This window comes from Onychostruthus taczanowskii, unplaced genomic scaffold (genome assembly GCF_017590055.1).
Source record: "Onychostruthus taczanowskii isolate IOZ18803 unplaced genomic scaffold, ASM1759005v1 scaffold35, whole genome shotgun sequence".
NCBI classification, from domain to species: domain Eukaryota; kingdom Metazoa; phylum Chordata; class Aves; order Passeriformes; family Passeridae; genus Onychostruthus; species Onychostruthus taczanowskii.
Genome location: NW_024500905.1, coordinates 5,865,262 through 5,885,729, shown reverse-complemented (window position 1 = coordinate 5,885,729; position 20,468 = coordinate 5,865,262). Strand labels below are relative to the sequence as shown.

Sequence of the window (20,468 nt, the reverse complement as noted above, 5' to 3'; positions counted from 1 at the left end):
CTTTTTCACAAAAAGGATTTCGTCCTTCCTGATAATGGCTCTACTCCTTTCAGTCTTACAATATGTGGTATTTTTGTATTCTGTCTGCACTGGAATGGTTGCATTTCAATAGGAGTTGAAATAACATTCTACCTAATTCATATGCCCAAAAAACCCTAGCATATAAATAAAATGCCATTTTTATTATTAGCTCCGTTCCAGTCCATTCTTTATAATGTAAAATCAGTAATTTTCAGCATACTATCCCATTGTGAAATATCCTCTTTCTCTCTTATATTTGGTATCACAAAATACCATGGCAGATTAGTCCTGTTCAGCAGCATGATGCCCCAGCAGAGACATAGCAAAAAAGATGCCCCGGCTTTTCACAACCATATTTCCCGCAACAGGAATTTTAGCTTTCATTTCTTTAGAATTCTTGATTTCTCAGTGGACAAGAATAAGAGTAGGAAATTATTGCTGATGAGCCTAAAACAAAAACAAACAAATAAAATCCCTGGGCAAGGGAATAATGGGGGAAATTATTTTGATATTGCAACCAGTGCAAAAATAAACAATACTGAAGTTAAACAATTCTGCATAGGAAATGTGGTAAGACTAATTTCGGCTTGCATGGAGCTTTCTGAGTATTTCAGAATCAAATAAGGATTGTTCAAAAGTATAAATGGAGAAAAATTATTTAGGATTATTGAGAAAGCAGTACAGAAGTACATGCAGACAAAACAAGGAGTAATAAGTGTAAATGTGTAAAATCCAGCGATGGGTAACAAGCTTGCAAATGATAGCCCAAAATAAAAAAAAAATAGAGAGAATATATAAAAGCTTTAGAGGGCATGGCAAAATGAAGCAATGTCTTGAGCCTCATGGAGGAAATGAGATATTAACAGATAACATATCAGAGGCAGAAATGTCCCAGGGTTTTTCACTTCCTTTTTCACAAAAAGGTTAATAGTGATCAGATGACTCGTAAGATTGCTGTTAACAACAAAGGGATGTGAACATAGGCCAGAATAGAATAAAAATAAACCAAAGAATATTTAGGTATTCAGGAAAGTTGTATATATTCAAGTCACAAGGCTTGAGAAAATTTATTGTAGAGCAAATCCATCTTTGAATTGTTAGTGATTATCTTCTAGACTTCAAGGAGAATAGATGAAATCTGAAAGGGATGGGGAAGGATAAATATTGATCCTAACTTTAGGAAAAGGAAAAATAAACACCTGGGGAATTAGAGATCAGTAAACATAACTTTATCTTTGCAGAATGACGCTGAAGTAAATGATTACATAATCAATTTATAAGCTCCTAAAAGCAAAGAAGTAGCTTTAAGCATCCTCTATCCATTTCTTGAAACAAAATCTTTTCAATGACCAACCTGTTTGTCTTTACTGGCTGTCTCTCCCTCAGTAAACAGAGTAGAAGCACAGGCCAAACTGTGATGAAACTGGGAAATGTCTTTGGCACAGTCACTCTCAGGAGAAAAAGCTGTGTCTGCTGTTTTGGTTCTGGCTGAACACAGCTGCCTTGCAGGTAAAAGAGGCAGGTTTAACATAATTATAACTAGATTGCATCACACTGTAAGATCATATTTGGTGGGAACAAGGTAAGGCTGCACTAAATATAATTCTAGTCAGTGTTTTCATGAGCAATATTAATAGTAGAAAAGCTCCTCAGATGTGTAGATAACAGAGCTGAGGGGAGCTGCAAACACTTTGGAGTGTAGGTTTAACATTCAAAATAATTTTGATAAATTGGTGAAATGGGCTCAGATCAGTACAACAAAATCCAATAACAGCACCTATGAAGTACTGCAGGAAACTCAAGTGCATACATACAACAAATGCCTAGATAGCTACACTGCAAAAAAGGATCTGAGATATATAAAGGCTTTAAAACTGGATACAAGTCAACAGTGTGCTGCCGATGAAAAGGAGGGTTATATTATTAAGAGTTTAGCATATAAGAAATAGAAGGCAGCCTCCTGCTGTCCAAGGCACTAGAGTGGCAGGCACTGGAGTCCAGTTTTGAGCAGCAAACTTTCAGGAAGATACAAGTAAATAAAATAACAGGGTACTTTTAGGTTGAAAAAATCAAAAGGAAAGTCAAGATCCAATCTGTCATTGCTACTCCATGGTCTGTCACAATTTTCATGCCTCAGCTGACTCATCCTCAGTAGGTCTTTTCTTTGACAGCTGGTTAAAAAAAATCTAGACTGAATTCTTTCATATTACTAGCAAAATAATAGCTGGGGAAATTAAAACTGAAACAGCCTACTTCTCCACCTAAATCCTGATTTCTTACAGCGTTTCTTAATAATTCTGTGACTGTAGTATGTAAATTAATCTGCCTTTGAAAAAGTGCAGCTAGACATTACCGACTAGGTTTAGTTCAGTGCATGACTTATTCACTGATAAATTTATGAGCATAAATTGATCTGCCACTTTTAGGACCAGATACTTGATAATATGCATAATCCTTAAAATATTCAAGATACAGATAAAAATACAGTCTGTTATCAGGAAGCTATTCTAAATCAGCTCTAAAATCATATCAGTTTAAACCATACTTCTCAGCTGATTTCTGCTTTTTTAGTGCTACCTCGCTCCCAGAGCACCATAAACAAGGGATACATTCTCACAGAAGAAACTTAGCTCATTTGTGGCTCTTGAGTAAAGTGAAGTTTCTTACAAGACTTCAGGTAGATGGCAATAACAGATTTTATCAGCTGGCTCAGTAAGTAGAGAATTTCAGCTGGAAGGTCATACACCCTTGTTTACATTGGAAGATGAAGCTGGAGGAATGGTATGCATCACATCACCCTGTATGCCATGCACTACATGAAGCACTGAACCTTTATTTGAGTGCAGAGAATGTCAAAAGAATGTCAATTTATTTTCCAGGTAAAAATCAAATAAATGTTGGAAATTTTTCAGCCCAAACACCACTAAATATAGACAACCTGCAAAGCTGGCTGTTCAGTCAGATGCAAGAGTGTGTTTTCAGAGACTTTAGGGTATGCTTATACTTCCTCTTCCATTTCGGTTTTCCATTGCTGGAAACAGCATTTCCACATTTCATAGCATATTTCCATTGCAGACAAGTATTATTTCTACTTTTTAAATTACTTTTTTTATATATTCTCTCCTAACATCTGACTAGGACAGAGTGATGACCCACTAAAACTCATGAATAAGAACTAGAATGTTCCTTAGGAGTTTTAGAGGTGAATTTATCTTTTCTCCTACTTTTTTCTACTTTGGGCTGCAATCTGACATGACAGCACAAGGTCTTAATTACTTGCTAAGGATTCACAGATAGACGGATAGATAAATAGAGAGAGAAAAGCAGTAAGGTAATTGCTTCTAATGGAAGGGGCGGGAGTGGTGGCAGAGAAGGCAGAGATTACAAATGCTCCTAAATCACACTGTTTCTTTTATCAGGGCTTGTTCTATTTATAGTTACCAATGGAGAAAGACCCACATTTTAAAGAATTTTAAACACATCATCACAATGAAGGAATGGGAAAGATCACAGAGAAATGCACAGTTATCAGCTCCCAGGTTAAGCCCAGAGCAAGTCAGGAGAAATGAGGCCAGATTCAGCAGATCAAGGGCTGAGGATGCTGTATGAGCAAAACCTGTGTTCAGCCAGTAAGGAGGCTGAGTGTGGGTTCTTAGCAGGCATAAACAGAGCACAGGTGTGCATTGTACATATTATGAGATGTATGCAACACACAGCACTCACACAAACACAGGCAGCACAACTGCCTTGTCCTGCTCCCACTTCTGACTGAGCGTAATGGAATACCAATAGTGAAAGAGTTCATACACCTCTCTATCTCAGACAGAAGGGGAGAGAGAGAGAGAGGGGAAGGGATATTCATGCCTCCCATGGTCCCCTGCAGCCAACCCTGCTGTGCTGTGACCCTCCTTGTTCCTTTCAGCTGCGTAGACCATCTTTAACTGCACAGCTTGGCAAGGACAAGGCAGTCAGTGACTGTATATTACGTCCAGAGAGGGGAAGGAGGTAGTTAATTAGGCAGGAGAGAAGCCCATTCAGGATTGTAAGAAGGGAAATCTACAGAAAACTGAGGCAAATCCTGAAATTGTAGGAGAGGGTTCTTCAATAACCCTGTAAGACAACAAATGAATATGTAGGGACTTGGTTTGGTTCTGAAAAATGTATCTCACTGAGCACAGCTATAGAATCATAGAAAAGCATGTTTAGTGTTGAAAAGGACCTAAAAGGTCACTGAATTCCAACTCCACTGCCATAAGCAGAGATATGTTCCATCAGTAGACCAGATTGTTCTAAGCCCATTTCAACATGGCCTTGAACACTTCCAGGGATGGAACATCCACCGACTCTCTGGGAAATCTGTTCCTGTGTCACACCACCCTCATGGTAAAAGTTTTCTTCCTCATATCTAAAAATTATCTAATAAAACATTGACAAAACACACAGTGGGCAGAAGCTCAAACTAGTGTTTGTAAGTCACTTACTCATCACATATTTGATTTGGATTGGCAAAACAACTTTAGGTAAAATAAAATTTTTCAACCTTGCAAAGAAACCAAAAGGCTGTGATGTCTGTACAACTGGGAAAATGTCCTACAGTTCATAACAAAGAAAGCCTGCCAGATGTTTGCCAATATATGCATGCCTTATGCCATGGCCCTTCACAGAATTTTTTATGTAGTGGAAGAAAAGGAATGCACAAGAGGAAACAAGCAAAAGGAAGGAGTAATAGAAATGGAAGTTTTGAGCAACAGAATAGGGAAAAGATGTCAAGTCCATTTTGTCAGACACTTTCCCAATACTAATCTTCCTGCACTAAGATATCTCTTTTTTTTCTAATTAGATTCCTTATGAAAACACCATTGAAAAATTTATTTAAACAATTGTGTAGTCTCCATCCTTGGAGATTTTTAAAATTAATCTGGATGAAGCCCTGAATAACCTGGTCTGATTTGAGATGCAGTCTTGCTTTTCATCAGAGGTTGCACTAGAGACTTCCTGAAGTTTCTTTCAGCCTGAATTTTTCTGCGATTCTGCAATCCTAAAAAACTTTGTCCATCAAAAAGTTCATTTGCATATCTGAAAGCAGTCAAGGCAGTGGGCATGTTCTGATGAGTTTGTAAGCATGTCATATCTGCAGATGTCTCTTTTTGCAGGCTATCAGTTTCAACTGCAGATAGAGGCACAGCATAGAAGTTTGGGGTGGTTTTACCTCAAAAACTTTTGAGTTCAAACCAAACATTCCATTGAGCTTGAACCCAAATCATCTTAGAATGTCATTTTGTGACATCTGTCAGTATAAATATCATCAAACTATGACACAAGAAGAGGGTGAGTTTCAGGGAGGAGTCATCCACTCAGAGGAGCTGTCAGCCTCTTTAGCCTGCAGGGAAGAAACAACAGATCTTGGAATTGTACCAGTAGTTCCTTTCTTGACAAATGTCTCTAAGCAGACTCTTGATGTGCTTGGTTTTTATAGGTTGCCATAACAGAGTTGCTGCAGCATGAAGTTCGCATTATTCGTTTTTAAATTCATTGTGACTTTCTGACATGGATTTTTCTGTCAGCAAAACTAATTTTCCCTTTTCCTAGCTGTGTGAAGGGTATAATTGATAACTGGTGAGAATTATGCCTCTGCCAAGGAGCTTTGCATTGGCAAAATGATGTGAAGGTGGAACTGTCACCCCCTCCTGGTTCCCTATTTCATTTAATGGATAGAAAGAAAAGATCACAACAATGGTTCTGAAACAGTGCACAAAATCAGCTAATGGACAAAATACCAAATGGAGATGTGCTTGGAAGCACAGAATCAACCCAGCAATAGAGTTGCAAACAAAAATTAAAAATTGTAAACATCTCATTTCACCTGAATAGAACCCAAATATAGTTTAAACCCTCTTCCCACTGTCCCTGCTTAATTTGGCTAACTGCCTGTAAGCAGTTCATATTTTCACTCCAAGTTCTTTCACCCCTACCTTAAAATTTTCTGTACATACAGAAAATGCAAAGAAGACAATGCAAAAGATACAAAATAATGCAAGAACTGGGAGAAATCAGAACAATTACTGAAAAAAAAAAGTTGTCCCTTTCATAAATTGAGTGTTAAAGGTGTTGACATGAACAACAAGAAAGCTTAACCATGAACAAGATTTTGATTTCCATTCAGGCGAGTAACTGGTGCCCTTTAGAAGCGGTCATTCATAACACTGGGGGAAATTCTCACTATGCTGAGCATGCAGCAGCTGGTGGGATGTTCAAATGTCATGCTTGCTCTGTGAGGGCAGGAAACTATTGAAGAGTAAACATGTTCAAAGGGAAATAGTGTTAAGCATGGTTTTATGGGTGTGGGAGATTTGTCCTGAGAACAAGGTTGTTCTTTCCATTTAAGTTATGCCCATGGCAATTAAGAACTATGAAACATTTTTTACTGCATGGCAGACATGCAGGAACCAAGAAAAGCTAAAAATACTACCTTACTTGAAAAGTCATATGAAAATTTGTATAAATTCTTCAGTGTAGTCTTAGTTGCAATTCAGCAAGGTGGTTATAGCAGTAAAGAATTTTCTCATTGGCATGGAATATTATTATGGTATAAACACTCATGATTTTATAGCAATGATTCTTATTTCTCTTCCTCTGAGCATATTATATATTTATACATATCATATATTGCTACAGTTTGATTTTCAAAAACAAATACAGAATAGAGATCTAAAAGTATTAGAACACATATACATTGAACTCTAAATACAGGTGGATGTTGATCATGAGTCTGTTTTCTGCACTGTTTTCTGGACTTTGTATGCTAATGTCCAATACTGTGAAATTAAACAACTTCTCACCTTTCTGGAAGCTAATCTTCAGCTAATGTAAAATTTGTATTTAATAAAAGAGGATAAAATAATGACACGTATTTTGTTTTTTGCTCAAATGTGCTAATTGTTAATACCTTTCACTAGCATTTTCAATTTCTAACATATATTAGACTACATTGTGAATTCCCTCTTGTAGACTGAGGAGATTAAACATTGCAGGGGCAAATGAACCCACTTTGAGCCTCATTTCCTATGGTTCCATGAAGTATAGATTAACCATCACCATGCGGTGATGTACCATAAAAAATGTCCATTTTTTTACTGAATATTTTAAGCAATTCTGCCTTCATGCTTTTATTTATACAGCTGATTATTAACAGTTCTGGAATCTAAAAAGGTCTCCCAATTCACTAAGGAGTTAAGTGAAATTTAATGCTTGAAAAATAGTATCCACAGATTATGCTGCGTACTCCTGTCCTACAATAAAGAGTCATCTTGAAAGTGAGGTTTGAATACCTTGTGATCATTCTACCCTTATCCTTTTTGATAAAGCTGCCTGCACAACAGGTTTAATGATGATGACTTTGAAATACAAACATTCATCCAATAGAAATGAGCGAAAGACTGAATAGATTTGTAAGATCCGCTGGGGGAAAAATTCCTCATGAAATGGAAAACACTTCTTGATTCAGCACCAAACTGAAAGGAATTAGTCTAATTTGTATTGGTTGCTGGCTCTATGGTAGGATTTTCTCTGGCCCAGGAAAGGCTTACTGGAACTATATCCAGCACACAGACAGTGAGCAAAATACTTCTATCACCTCCTCATAAATTTGTCTAAAAAAACCATATGCTGAGTACCTGCTTCCAAATATCCCTCCCGATTCTCACCAGAGTCTTGTGCAGGAATGCCTTCTGAGCCATCTCAGATTTGCCAACAATTTATGGAACTGTACGAAGAATGGTTACATGATGCACATTGGGGAAGGACTCCTGTTAGTGTGATAGGGGTTTTTTGTTGGCTAGCCACAACCATCAGTTCTGTGTTTCTGCTGTCAAATGCAGAATCCAAAGCAGGAAGCACTTTCTGTAAGCTCCAATGTTAATCATACCCAGACACCTTTCAGAGGATCTGCATCTGTTCTTAGGCACCAAAGAAGCACCTGCATCACCAAGGATAGAAATTTTTCTTGTGGAGGGAGCTTCACATAATTCAGTGTGCTCCACAGCATATTCACAGCCCCTACCATGAATCCTAGAAGCAGTACAGACCCAGCAGGAATGCAGGCAAGAAAACTCTGGCACTCCTCCAAATGCTGATATCTATGGCACACATGGTGCAATCATTGATTGCAAATGCATATATTTTAATGGAAATAACTTAAAACCTGTAGTATTGATATCAGGTTTTTAAAGAATTGTGGTTTTAATTTTTTTTTTATTGCTGTGGTGAAATGACTGCTAATCTGCACTTAGTATATTGTATCCGATAAATTTTATGGGTTTGACTCTATAGGGGTTGATTTCTTTGTCAAAGAAAGTATTAAGTGCAGGTGTCTATGTCTTCTACTTTAGGGACATAGAGTGCTATTTAGTTGGCTTGTGTGTATTGCTTGCTGATTTTTGATAGTTTAATAAAACCCTTTGGCATTGCTGTGGTGTCTCATTTCCTTACAATTAAGCAGAAAACAAGTCCTTAACAAAAATGCAGAGCTTTATTAGACTTAGATTTATATACAATAAAAAAATTCCAGAGCAGTGCAGTCCAAATTGCAATTGCTAACAAGGTATGAAAGTCCTTTTTTTAAATTATCAGACAATTTTTAATCTAAAAATAAATAAGAAAAAAATTAAAATAAAATAAAATAAAATAAAATGTTAATTAAAATTAAAGCACCAAACCACAGCTTGTAAATAACATTTTAAAACATTCTACAGGCAAATTGAATGGCACTAATCTCTGTTTTCTTCTCTACACCTACCTTTTCTGTTATGCATGATAAAGCTGCAGCACAGCTGAACAAGTAGGGAGTATTTGTTCTGTTCTTCCCACAATTACTCCAGCTGCGCATCCCCGAAAATCTGTGAATGTAGCTAGTAAATCCCACATTTGGGTACCTGCTTGTTCTCTACCTGATGGATTGCCAATATCATGTTCCCTGCTTCTCTCAGCTCTTACTTTGAAATTGTGAGGAGCAAAAAGCTGCAGAAAATCCAACGTGTCTACATTTCATGATGTCATGCAGAGAAAAAGACCATAGCAGAATCTCAGTGTGAAGCAGGAATTAACTGCATTTTGTTGCACATTTCAGCTGCACAGGTTTTAATCCTGAGCATCTGGAGAAGAGGACATGACTGTGCGGTCCGTGTTGCTCATGGCCCCATGCAAGCTTTGTGTGCTTAAAGGTTCAGATAGCAGTGCCAGTCTCTCACCTGTGTTGGTCTGGTTTACACTGTGTGTACATCTACATCTTCAAAGTACATGCCCGGCCTTGATACAGCCTGGACCCAAGGTTGAGACCATCAGTGGCCGTGTCTGCCAGAGTAGGAGCAGAAACCATGTGTGTGTTATAAAAGCCCTCAGGATCTAGCTTCCCCTATTCTTACTAGAGGCTCAGCTTCAACATACCAGTTCTTCCAGAGACCAGTTTTTTATGTACACACCAATGTGACACTGTGGTAAGGAGAAACCTGCTGCAGCTGGGAATACTTTAGCATGAACTTGATTGACTATAAGAGAAGTTCCCAATCCACGGGAAAGCTATTATGTACCAGCTTATCTGTGTGTGGTGAGAAATGTTCCTCGCTGATAGCAAGGCTGGTCACCTGTCCCTGATGTGATTGGCTCATAATAAGGAATATGCATGCTGCTGTGATTCAGCCCCAACCAGCAGCTAAGTACCATGCAGATGCTCACTTACCTCCCCTGTCAAAAAAGTCAAAAAAAAGGTGGGTTAATATAAAAACAGTTTAATACTTGAAACAACTATAGATTATGGTAATGATGATAATTATAATAGTTTCAATAACAGTAATTTAAAAACAAAAATAAAGAGAGAGGAAAATAAAACCCAAGAGAAATCAGTGGCCCAAAATACAATTGCTCACCACTCACTTGCCAATACTCATCCTGGTGATCACCCCTCCCAACCAACTCCCTCCAGTTTATATACGGGGCTTGATGTTCTGTGGTATGGAATAAACCCTTTGGCCAGTTAGGGACAGCTGTCCTGGCCACGCTCCCTCCCGGCTCTGCACTGGTAAAACATGGGACAGTGAAAAGTCCTTGACTTGCAAACCACTTATACACAAGCAAAATAGCAGTGCATTTTCCACATTATTCTCATACTAAATACAAAACACAGGACTGTACTGGCTTCTAAGAGGAAAATGAACTCTATTCCAGGACAGATGTGGACAGATGTCCTTCAAATTCTGCTGGTAACATCAGGTCTCCTTGCCTTTCTCACAGAAAAAAAAGCAGCAGAGTCTAGATTTGTTAAAACTGCAAAGCATTCATAAGTCAGTGAAAGGTTTACTGAAATGAAAATATGATTCCTCCATTAAAAAAAAAAAATTTAAAAACCCAAAACAAAACACAACAAAAACAATCAAAAGTAGAGGAGAACTCAGCATAGAGGCAGATCTCAGGCTGGATTTCAAAAACAAGTGGCCTTGCACATTACTGTATTGCTGATAGAAGTACAGCATTGTGTTGCACTGCAACTACCCCATCCTGTAGTCTGGACCACAAACCCCATTGCACTTACTCCAGTTGAAATTTCTGAAAAGTGAGTCAGCTCATGCTGCTGGGCAGATGATTGCTCCTGCTCACACCAGCTCATTGCGAGCTGGCTCAGGCATCTCTTCAGTCTGCCACGTGGATGCCCCACAGTGCCACAGATCAGCATGCTCTGCACCATTACGCTCCTCAGATCAGACACTTAGGCATTCACACAGCATTTTTTGTTGTAACTGTGAATGAAGCATGTTGAAATTCTAAGCAAGCACCATTCTACAAGCACCTATATTTCAACCAAACCCATTTGTGCACTTACTGGTTGATCCACAGCCCACTAGAGACAATGGGAAGACTGCCATTAACTTCACATCAGGCTCATAAAAAATGAGGCAGATAACTTCCATTAATGTTAATGAGAGTCATGTATATAAATCACCTAAGCGCTGATGGAAAAAGAAACCATCTTCTGTTCTGCTTTCTACCCAGCTCCCACAGTCTGTGATGTTCATCCTCCTCCATTAGCATTGTGAAGACAAAAGGTTTTCAACAGCCACATCTTTCTGATGATTTTGCTTTCTGTCAACACGAGTCAAGCTTCATGTAGACAGAATACATCTAACCATAAAGTCATGAACAATTACATTTTAAAATTGTAATGGACAAATTTTGACTATTACCACTATTTTTTTCTAGTTACTTCTATTTGTATAAATATGTATGTAATAATTTTAAAACAAACAAAAATTAATTTTGTCCTTCTAAAACAGAAGGTAATAATATGGAATGGCATTTATCTCATTAATATTTGAATTTAAGAGTTTTAATAGCAATCCAGGAGCTGCATTTTTCATGTACATTTCAACAGTGGATGGCTGAGATACCAGCATCAGATATTAGGATTCTAGAAAGCATTGCAAATGAATTTTTAGTTTTCAAGACTAGAGTGCAGCTGCTTTGCTCCATCAGGTTTAGTCTTTCTTTGGCTGCTTATCCTTAACTCCTTAATGTGGCACATTAATTACAACCTCCCAATGGTTCCATTCCTTCAGGTCCTCATGTCTAGAAATGTTGCCACTCAAATAGCAAAGTGCAAGCTTTCCATCATTCTAATAGTTAAATAATGGTGAGGCTGTGCAATTGAAACAGCATGAAATGTCACCTTGACAATATTCTGACTGGTTAAAAGTAGCTTAAGGCATCACATTTCTTTATTGTGAATGAGTTGACTGAGTTTATTACTGTTCATGATATTTGAATCACTTACAAGTTTGAAATAAAGTAAGAAATACCATTTTGGAATTGCTGTAAATTATCAGATACATCAAATTCAAAGACTATTTATAAAGCATATTTTTTACTATATTGATCAACAAAAAAGTGAGGAGATGCAGGAATGTGAACCAACGACACAATTTTTGGAACAGCTCACACAGGTAGTCAGTATGAAATGCAAACCTCAGCAGAAGTCCAGAAGATTTTATCATTGGCAAAGTTCCCAGAAAGCTCTATTTTCAGGATGCAAGGTGCACAGGCATGGAACAGAGACCTCACACAGGGGTTTTGAGAAAAAAAGTTTTGTGTCAAATGACATTCATAAACTGCCTTTGGTATGTATTTTATGGCAGGAATAATACCAGGACTGAATTTCACATATTTCTCTGTTGGAGGTGGGACCAGAACCATAATTCCCACAATCATATAACAGTATGATATCTGGTGAAGCAGTAAAAGAAACCTAAATATTCTGTCATCTGTTAAGATTAGATTTAACTGGAGAATAACTTCACTAAAGACAGTGGAGTTAAGCCAGGCATAAACAGCCTTGAACTTGCTTTTGTGTTTCTTTTCAGAACTGCTAATTGCAGAAATTGATTGGTTTAAGGTCCTTATGTTACATGCTTTAACAAAAGGCGAGGTAAGTTCCAAGCTGTATGGACTCGAGCAATAAACACATTAACTGAAGTACAGTGAGCACTTCAGCTGCCAAACTTCTGGTATGTCTGTATTTCCTTCCAAGGACATAAAAATGTGGAACATACTTACTAACTTCCTTATCCATTAGGAGCATTAGGTAAAGCCCAGGATTTAAAGTGATGGATACTTGATCGCATACATCAATACTTAAGGATTCATCTTTCAAGTTGCTATTAATCTTTTATAACGGTATTACTACTGCCCAAATTTCTTATAATCAAATTTGAATCAAAGCAGAGGGCTGGATATTCTGAATGATGGAACACAATCTTACACAGAGGAGCTATAACTTTCTTCACTAATCAAGGTCTATTTGCCTGAAATTAATTAAATCAGTACGTCTGCAAGGCTCTTTCACTACTTCATCATCTAGTTTCTCATGCACATACTGAGAGAATGGAAAAACCACAAAATGCTGATGAAAGACTTACCACCCAATGACCATTTTTCTGCAGTGATTTAAAAAATCAGTAATGGGTGACTATTTTAAACTATTTTAAAAGGTGCCACCAGCACCTGACAGAGAGACTAATACATGTATAGCACAAATTAATAAATCATAATAGGTAAATATATAAGAAACTGCAAAATATATCTTTTAAGTGTGATGTTCAGACTGGTGTAAAATAAAAAAAATTACATTTTTGCCTAACGATAAATATTTTTCCAGTAGTTGTCAGGAAAAAAAAATTCAAACATAGAGAACAATCAGGGTTGTCAGTATTAAGACAAAGCATTTGTGGTAATGCACATTTTGCTTCCTGCTGAGGCTTGTCAGAGTAACTGTTTTGCTCTGAAAGGTGCAGGGCACTTGCCAGAAGTGTACTGTGTGACTCAAGTTTAGAACAGTATAATAACACAGTCCATTTCCAGCAGCAAAGGGGGAGGTTGAGGTCTGAACTTCTGTCTCTCATAACACGACACCAAATCTTGGCTATAGGAAGGCATATTGGCCAGCAAATACACACACAGCTCTACTGCAGTTACTATTTAAAGAGCTATGTTTTGTCTTCTTTTAAAGAGGCAGTGACCTAAATGGACATCCTGTGGACATACCAGACATTTCTAAGGCCTATAGAGCCACACTGTAACAGATGCCCTAGAGTTTCCCTATGTCCTTCTCTGTTGATTTGGGTATAACACTTGATTCGGCTCAATGTAATGAGAGACACCTTGTTACAGAACAGAATTGTTCCTTTAGGAGCTGGGCAGATGTGTTTCTCTAGAAGCATTTTCTGCACTTTCTCTTGGTGACAGGCCATATTTTACCAGCCACTGCAGCAAGGTCATTCATAGCCATCAGTCTGTCCACCTCCCACCTGTCTAACAGGTAGCTCCTGCTAGTGCCCAGCTCTATTGCAGGGAGGGACACTTTATTGAAACTGGTTTCATGTTCAGTCTTGAGTAAAAAATAACAGAAAATAAATTACCTTAAAACAGGAAAGAGTCCTAAGTGTAGAAAAAAAGCATCACACACATCTGTGTATAATACTTTGAATAAATGTATGATTAGCTTATTTTTGCTGTATTTAGCTGCTATAGAGTATACTAATAATTATCTAATAGTAGCCATTAAATAATCTCTGCAATGGATACAATCCCCATCCATTAGTCAGCTGAGCTGGATGAAAGAAATATTAAAAATTTTTTTGTGAAACAGAAACATTGTATTCATCAAAGATATTATGTTGACACTGAAATCACAAACCCATAGCCAAAGGCCTGATCCTTCCAACAGATTTGTATGGGTGGAACTTCTGGTCATTCCCATTAGTGAAAAGATCTTAGTTGTAGTTTAAGTAAATATTTAGAAAAATGTGGGAAATACAGAGTTGACCTCAAATTAGCAGCAAAATTACCACTATTACCCCTAAAGCCAGGTTTTAACCCACCATCTAGAAGCAGATTTGAATGCACTGAGATAACAGCTCCATAAATGCCAATTTCCTTATGAAGTGCAAAGAAAGAGTTTGAAGTTTCTCTGCTAAGTTTGCCTCTGCACAGAGGTCTTTTATAATATAAATTTAAATACACAATCTGTTTTATAATGTTTTCCATCAACTCTCTTCTCCATATGTTCTCCCACTAGGAATCTAATGAGTTCTACATATGAGGGATGACAAGGGAATATGCCTGAGAAATAATTCCAGCAATTATGGCATATGGAGGCATTGTTTTTGAGTCACTTTTGCCATGAACATTAGGCAGAGCATCTGGGACCAAATTATGTCTACCTGCCCATGGACATTAGCAATATCATCATCTTCCATTTGTAAATTCTGCTGAGGTAATCTGACATACAGAGAAGACCATTTCATCAGGTTTATGATCAGGGAGCATATTGAAACACAGTCCATTTATAGTTAGAAAAAAAAAAATGTTTCTCTTTAGAAAAAATAGTTCAAACTGGAAGATAAGATAAAATTATAGAAACACATAATCCCTCTCTCGTCTCCCACGTTCAGTTCCAGGCCACTATTTACTAAAAATTTTCTCATCATTATCAGAGTTTTGAAAGGATGGACTGGATTGCAGGACATGAGAAAATGACCAAAGAAAAATAAAAATAACAAAAATATACACAAACTCTAAATCAGTAATAGTAGGGATTATATTCTCTGTGCTCAAATATGACAAGGCATCAGTAATTAATCATAAGGAGGAAAGAGAGTTAAGGCTGGAGATTCAAGTACAGTTTCTGTCATGTTTGTTATGGCAGTAAGAAGAAAAAGGTTCAAGAGATTCAACCAATATGCTCATATGGAGTTAACTTGCAACTCTACATATTCCTCATATTCAAGAAAAATGTCTCAGCAATGTGAGGAATGTAAGTATTTTTACATGTTGTTTTCCCAGCTGTGCAGTTGAAACAGTGAAAGGCATAAATCCCAAACTCCAATGTCCTTAAGTTACCTCAGTGTTTTAGCAGAAAAAAAAGAATGTTCCTGCTGTTATAGAGGACCTATACCAAATTTTACATTTTAAAGTTATGAACAGAAATATAATTTGAAGACCTGATATAGAAGTTTTACTGTTAGGGTTACATATAAGCAATAATATCTCTATTACACAAATTATTTTATTTAGATGGCAATAAACTGGTTTTCAGAACTGAAAGATTTATTTAAACTCTTTCAGTCACAGCTAATATTAATGTGATTAGTGACATTTAATCAAGAGAATCTATTATCAATGAATAACTGGAATTCACTTCCAACTGCTACACAAGCTGACCTGTATACTTGCAAGGAAAGAGTGAAAATAGAGAGTAGTTTCTTTAACTATTAACCTGAATGGAGAGAGATATCGGAATATTAATGAATTTGCTCAATCAGAATTTTCTAAACCAAATGCTAAACATCATCTACATCTGACTGCTTTATACAAACCACACTGAAATCACCCAGTGTCTTGCCATTTCTGTCATCTGGCTGTGGAGAAAACCCCAGAGACACGAGTCAGACCTTTCCTACAACCCAGAGAACAGGTCTAAGGTCCTACTGTCCCCCCCACAGCCACAGGTTCAGGATGCTGACTGTGCTCACGTGCTGGATCCACTTCCCCAGACCCTACATCTCTGGTGATGAAACCATATTTGAGTTGTTTGACTCTCCTGGCGTCCTATTCACAGCACTCTGATAAAGAACTGTCACTCCCTGACACAAGAGTTTCCAGTGTCACCATCAGTGGCCCTCCTGCCAGATTGTCTTAAATTAGTTTTGGATAATGAGACATTGACAACACTTGTAATCTCACCTGTTAAAATAAAGTTGTGGTAAATTCAACCTTTTCATGTACTACCTCTTCTGTAGTACAGATGAATACAGAACATACAAAAAAACCCAGCCATATTTTTGCTAAAATATTTGCAATTACTGTCTATGAAGTAGTGTCCAAAAGTTAAATAAGCTCTTACAGAAACAAGACCAAAGATGTAATCTGGAAATATTCACTCATTCTGTGAAAGAATAAACAGAAACATTTTTCAGGATACAAACTGTGTTATAAAGACAAAGTGATTAGGAAATTCTTATTTTTTCAGTTTAAGACCACTGAATCCAAGAGAAATCATTTAATAACATCAGATTGTTCAGGTGTGACAGGTTTGATCCAGAGCTATCTAACTTTTGGCAAAAAAACCTAGAAATTAGGGCAGCAGTTTTCTTGCAAATCAAAACAGTGCTCCTTTTCTTTGCCAATAGATTGGTTAACAACAGATGTGTCAAATTTGAGGCATGAAGGAGGAGGCAGTAAATCAACAGAAAAGGATGCCAATCACATATTTCTGTTTTGTTGTTACAGACTTTCATGCATTACATAGAAATTATAAAAGCCATCTGTACAATTATAATGAGCAAAAAATCCCTGCATATATTTTTATGAAAACTAACAAATTAAAATATTTTATATCTGATTCTTTACTCGCACAATAATTGCATCTGATGCACTCTTAAAGCATATAGATTCTTAACAAAACAGAGCTGCATTGGTTTGGTGAAGTACTGAAATACTACATCAATAACATTTTTAGGCAGAGCTGAAGGAGTCAGGATTTAAAAGATACAGGATAAATACAAGACTTCAAAATATTGCACAATAGGTGTATTTATATACCTATAAACAGTGTTATCTGCAGCAGTGCTGTTTTAAAGGCTGACATTCTTTATGACCAATAAACCACATACAACCAAGATCTAGATTTGAATGTTTTTTTAAGCTTTATTTTAGATTTGATCCAATATGATTTTTTTTTAATTAAGATTCATGTCAGGATTTCCTTTTGTGCTTTGCTGAACTGATCCAATACATCTAACTGTGAGAGGTATCACAAAGCAGTGATTTTTCTTCCTCTCTCAACTCACTGCCACTTGGAACTGCAGAACTCCATGTTCTGCAATTAAGCATTCTTGATGATTACTTAACTCAAAGAGTAACATGGATTTCCCTCTGATCCTAATGCCTGATCATTTTTGCAATCAGATTGAACAATCTACAAAATAGTATATACATGAATAAAAGATTAATTGAAGTAATTCACATTCTAACATGAATGCACATAGCTGATCCTGTCACCTGTACTCCACCTTTAAAGGAGCATTAAACCTGCACTATGGACACTTGAATTGTGGTTCCCAGCTTGCTTCAAGGTGTACAAGCAGATCTGAGTAACTGGCTTTCTTTTTGATTTTCTTTTAAACATTTCCACAAATTAACCTGAAACATTACTTTTTCAGGATTGTCTACCACGCCTTGTTGCTACTTAAAACATCTAAATGACAATTTTTCAGGATTCACATTTTGTGAAGAAAAAAAAAATTATTTAATCTGAGCTGAAAACAACAGTACACCCACCGGAATTTCCCATAGGTATCAGTTCCTTTCAAAAAAGACATTCCAAAGTGGTAGGAAATATAAAGTTAATAAAGCCTTTGAGATTCTTATTCACCAAAAAATTATTTTGTTCCATGAGTAAACACATCTCCAATGCACACATCCATACAGGGAACTCTATTTTTTTTATTCACTTGCTATGAATAGTCACAACATTAACCTACTGCGGAGAATCTATTCAGTATATTTGAAAATCCATTTATTTTCATTTATTGGTATGCATGTTACACTTGTATAATACATTATTTTCAGCTCTGTTTAAGAACAAGGAAACAAAGAAAACAAGTATTGAGAAGCATGATGTAGATTTTCAACCAATAGAGGTCATATTTAAATTTTACAAAACAGCACATTTACGCTTTGCACTGTCCCAGACAACCTCTTTAAGATGCTACCTTCCACCCTGAACCTCTTAGCACAAATCCATATAATACTAATCCATCCTAAAATACCAAGAGATTTTGTTTCTGCTATGAACGGTTTATTCTAATTAAAATTTAATCAGAAAATAAGATCTTTTTCTGTCAACGTATTTCTTATTTTTTCACAGCAAAATGATAGAATATACTTCTCAGTTTTATTCCCAACAGTCATTTATTTTATTTAAGCGCTCCTGTGCAACAATACAGCAGAGGTAATGAAATGGTTTTGGAACAGCAGGGGCAACAGTGACAGGCAGAGCTCGCCAGGGTGTTCATCCATCACAGAACTTAATATATAACTAAACTAGCCATGTCAATGTCTTGCAATGATTAAACCATTTCTTTCTATTCCTTTTTTTCTCTTTTTTTTTCTATTTTTGGGGTTTTTTGCTGTGTTTGGTAACCACACAGAACTTAAACAAGCTTATCTCTATGTATTTTTGACTACCATTAAATGTGTGTGGCTTTCATTTCAATTCACCAAAGCATACAGTAAGAACTCCCTCTAGTCAGTGTATTTATGCAGTGTCACTAAAAGGAATTGCCAAATTTCTTTTGTATCAACATTACAGATGGTCCAATATACATTAAATGGAGTATAAAATTATACATTCTGTAATAACTTAGAAAAAAGCTCAAAGATGCTTAAGGCCTTCAAATATTGAGGATTTTTTCATGTAACAACACACTGAAAAGTTCAAAAATTTCTAACAAAACAAAACAGATCTGAATTGAATGACTGTACGCAAGCAAAATACCCATGAAGTGTAAAACTGGAAGAGTACTAGGACTTTTTTCCTTTATGTCAAACAGACTGAGCAGACATCTACATAAGCATCCATCAGTATTTAAGTTCAAGCAAGAGATTTTTTTTTTAATAAAAAGACAAAAATTCTGAATGATTACCATCCAATATCATAACTGCAAAACTCATTTACATCCCTGCCTACTTTTGTATAAAAGGGATGAAATAGTGGAATTGACTGCTTACCATGAATTTAAATGAATTAAAGGTTAGGAAAGTAAAGTACATACCCATTTCCCTCAAACTAAATGGAAATATATATATTAAAGATATAAAATGCCTTATGATGGAAGTAGTAATTGAATTTTGACCACTACTTTCTTTAACTGTTAAGCTGCAGTAGTTGGTTAGCCTTAGGGAAACATGTCAACCTGACTATACATTTTAATATGACTGATGTATTCAGATAACTATTACTTGTCAACAATAATTATTAACAATGGATATATAATTCCATTCCTATAACAAAGCAACTTCAAGATGTTGAAATATGTACCTTTGAGAGCTGCAAGATTAGAACACAAATAAAAATGTCTAAAACTGCGCCATGCTCGAGGACAATTTCTGCAACAGAAATTTAATTAAAGCAGTGTGCAGTCCCACCAGCAATGTGAACAGTGGACCAAGGATCATTTTAGAGTGAAGGATCCAATACATTTCAGAGTTTGACTTCAAGATGAAAAGCCACTGCTTTGCAATGGAGAACCCAAAAGTTTGCTGTTTTTCTGCACCTTTAGAATATTAACTCATGATTACAGCTGCAAATTCCTCAGCAAGTGCAATTTTACAAGTGTACACAGTTCAATCAGTTGAAATATTTGTGACACAGAAGTTCAAAATAACTTTCCAGTAGTTTTGATCTCAAGGCTGTTGCTGATTGCAAGCCAGGTTCTCATTGAAACAATTGACTCTGAAGGATACACCCCAGCAGTATAAAATTTCACTTCAAGGATTGCCTGGAGGAATGAAATTCCTATGTGTTGTATTTAATATTATCAGCCTTGAGACTGGCTTGATTTTTCTTTAGCTATCGGGTTACCTGTAAAGAAAAAGAAAATGAGAAAATCAAAAATTGGGTATAGTGAATCTGCTTCCAAAGTACTGGAAACTGAGACTGAAGTGTAAGATCTCTGTCCAGCAAACGTCTTTGGATTGTTTTTAAATAAGGGAATAAACCCCGATGATATTAAATGGCATTCCTCCCCAACATAAATTGTGTTTTTAAGAGCTTAGTGAGAATAGGATTTGACAAGGAGAAATTGAAATGTGACCACGATTAAAAATATAATAAAGCCATGAAT

General features: G+C 36.5%; 1 protein-coding gene across 1 annotated transcript in view; it reads right to left on the bottom strand.

Annotated features, from left to right (window-relative positions):
* Window positions 1–824: 824 nt before the first annotated feature.
* The window catches only part of TAFA2 (TAFA chemokine like family member 2), a 193,348-nt gene continuing 173,704 nt past the window's right edge, over window positions 825–20,468 (bottom strand). The window contains exon 5 of the mRNA XM_041411219.1: window positions 825–1,010. Within this exon, the coding sequence (XP_041267153.1) occupies window positions 825–1,010 (186 nt within the window). The remainder of the gene's footprint in view (window positions 1,011–20,468) is intronic.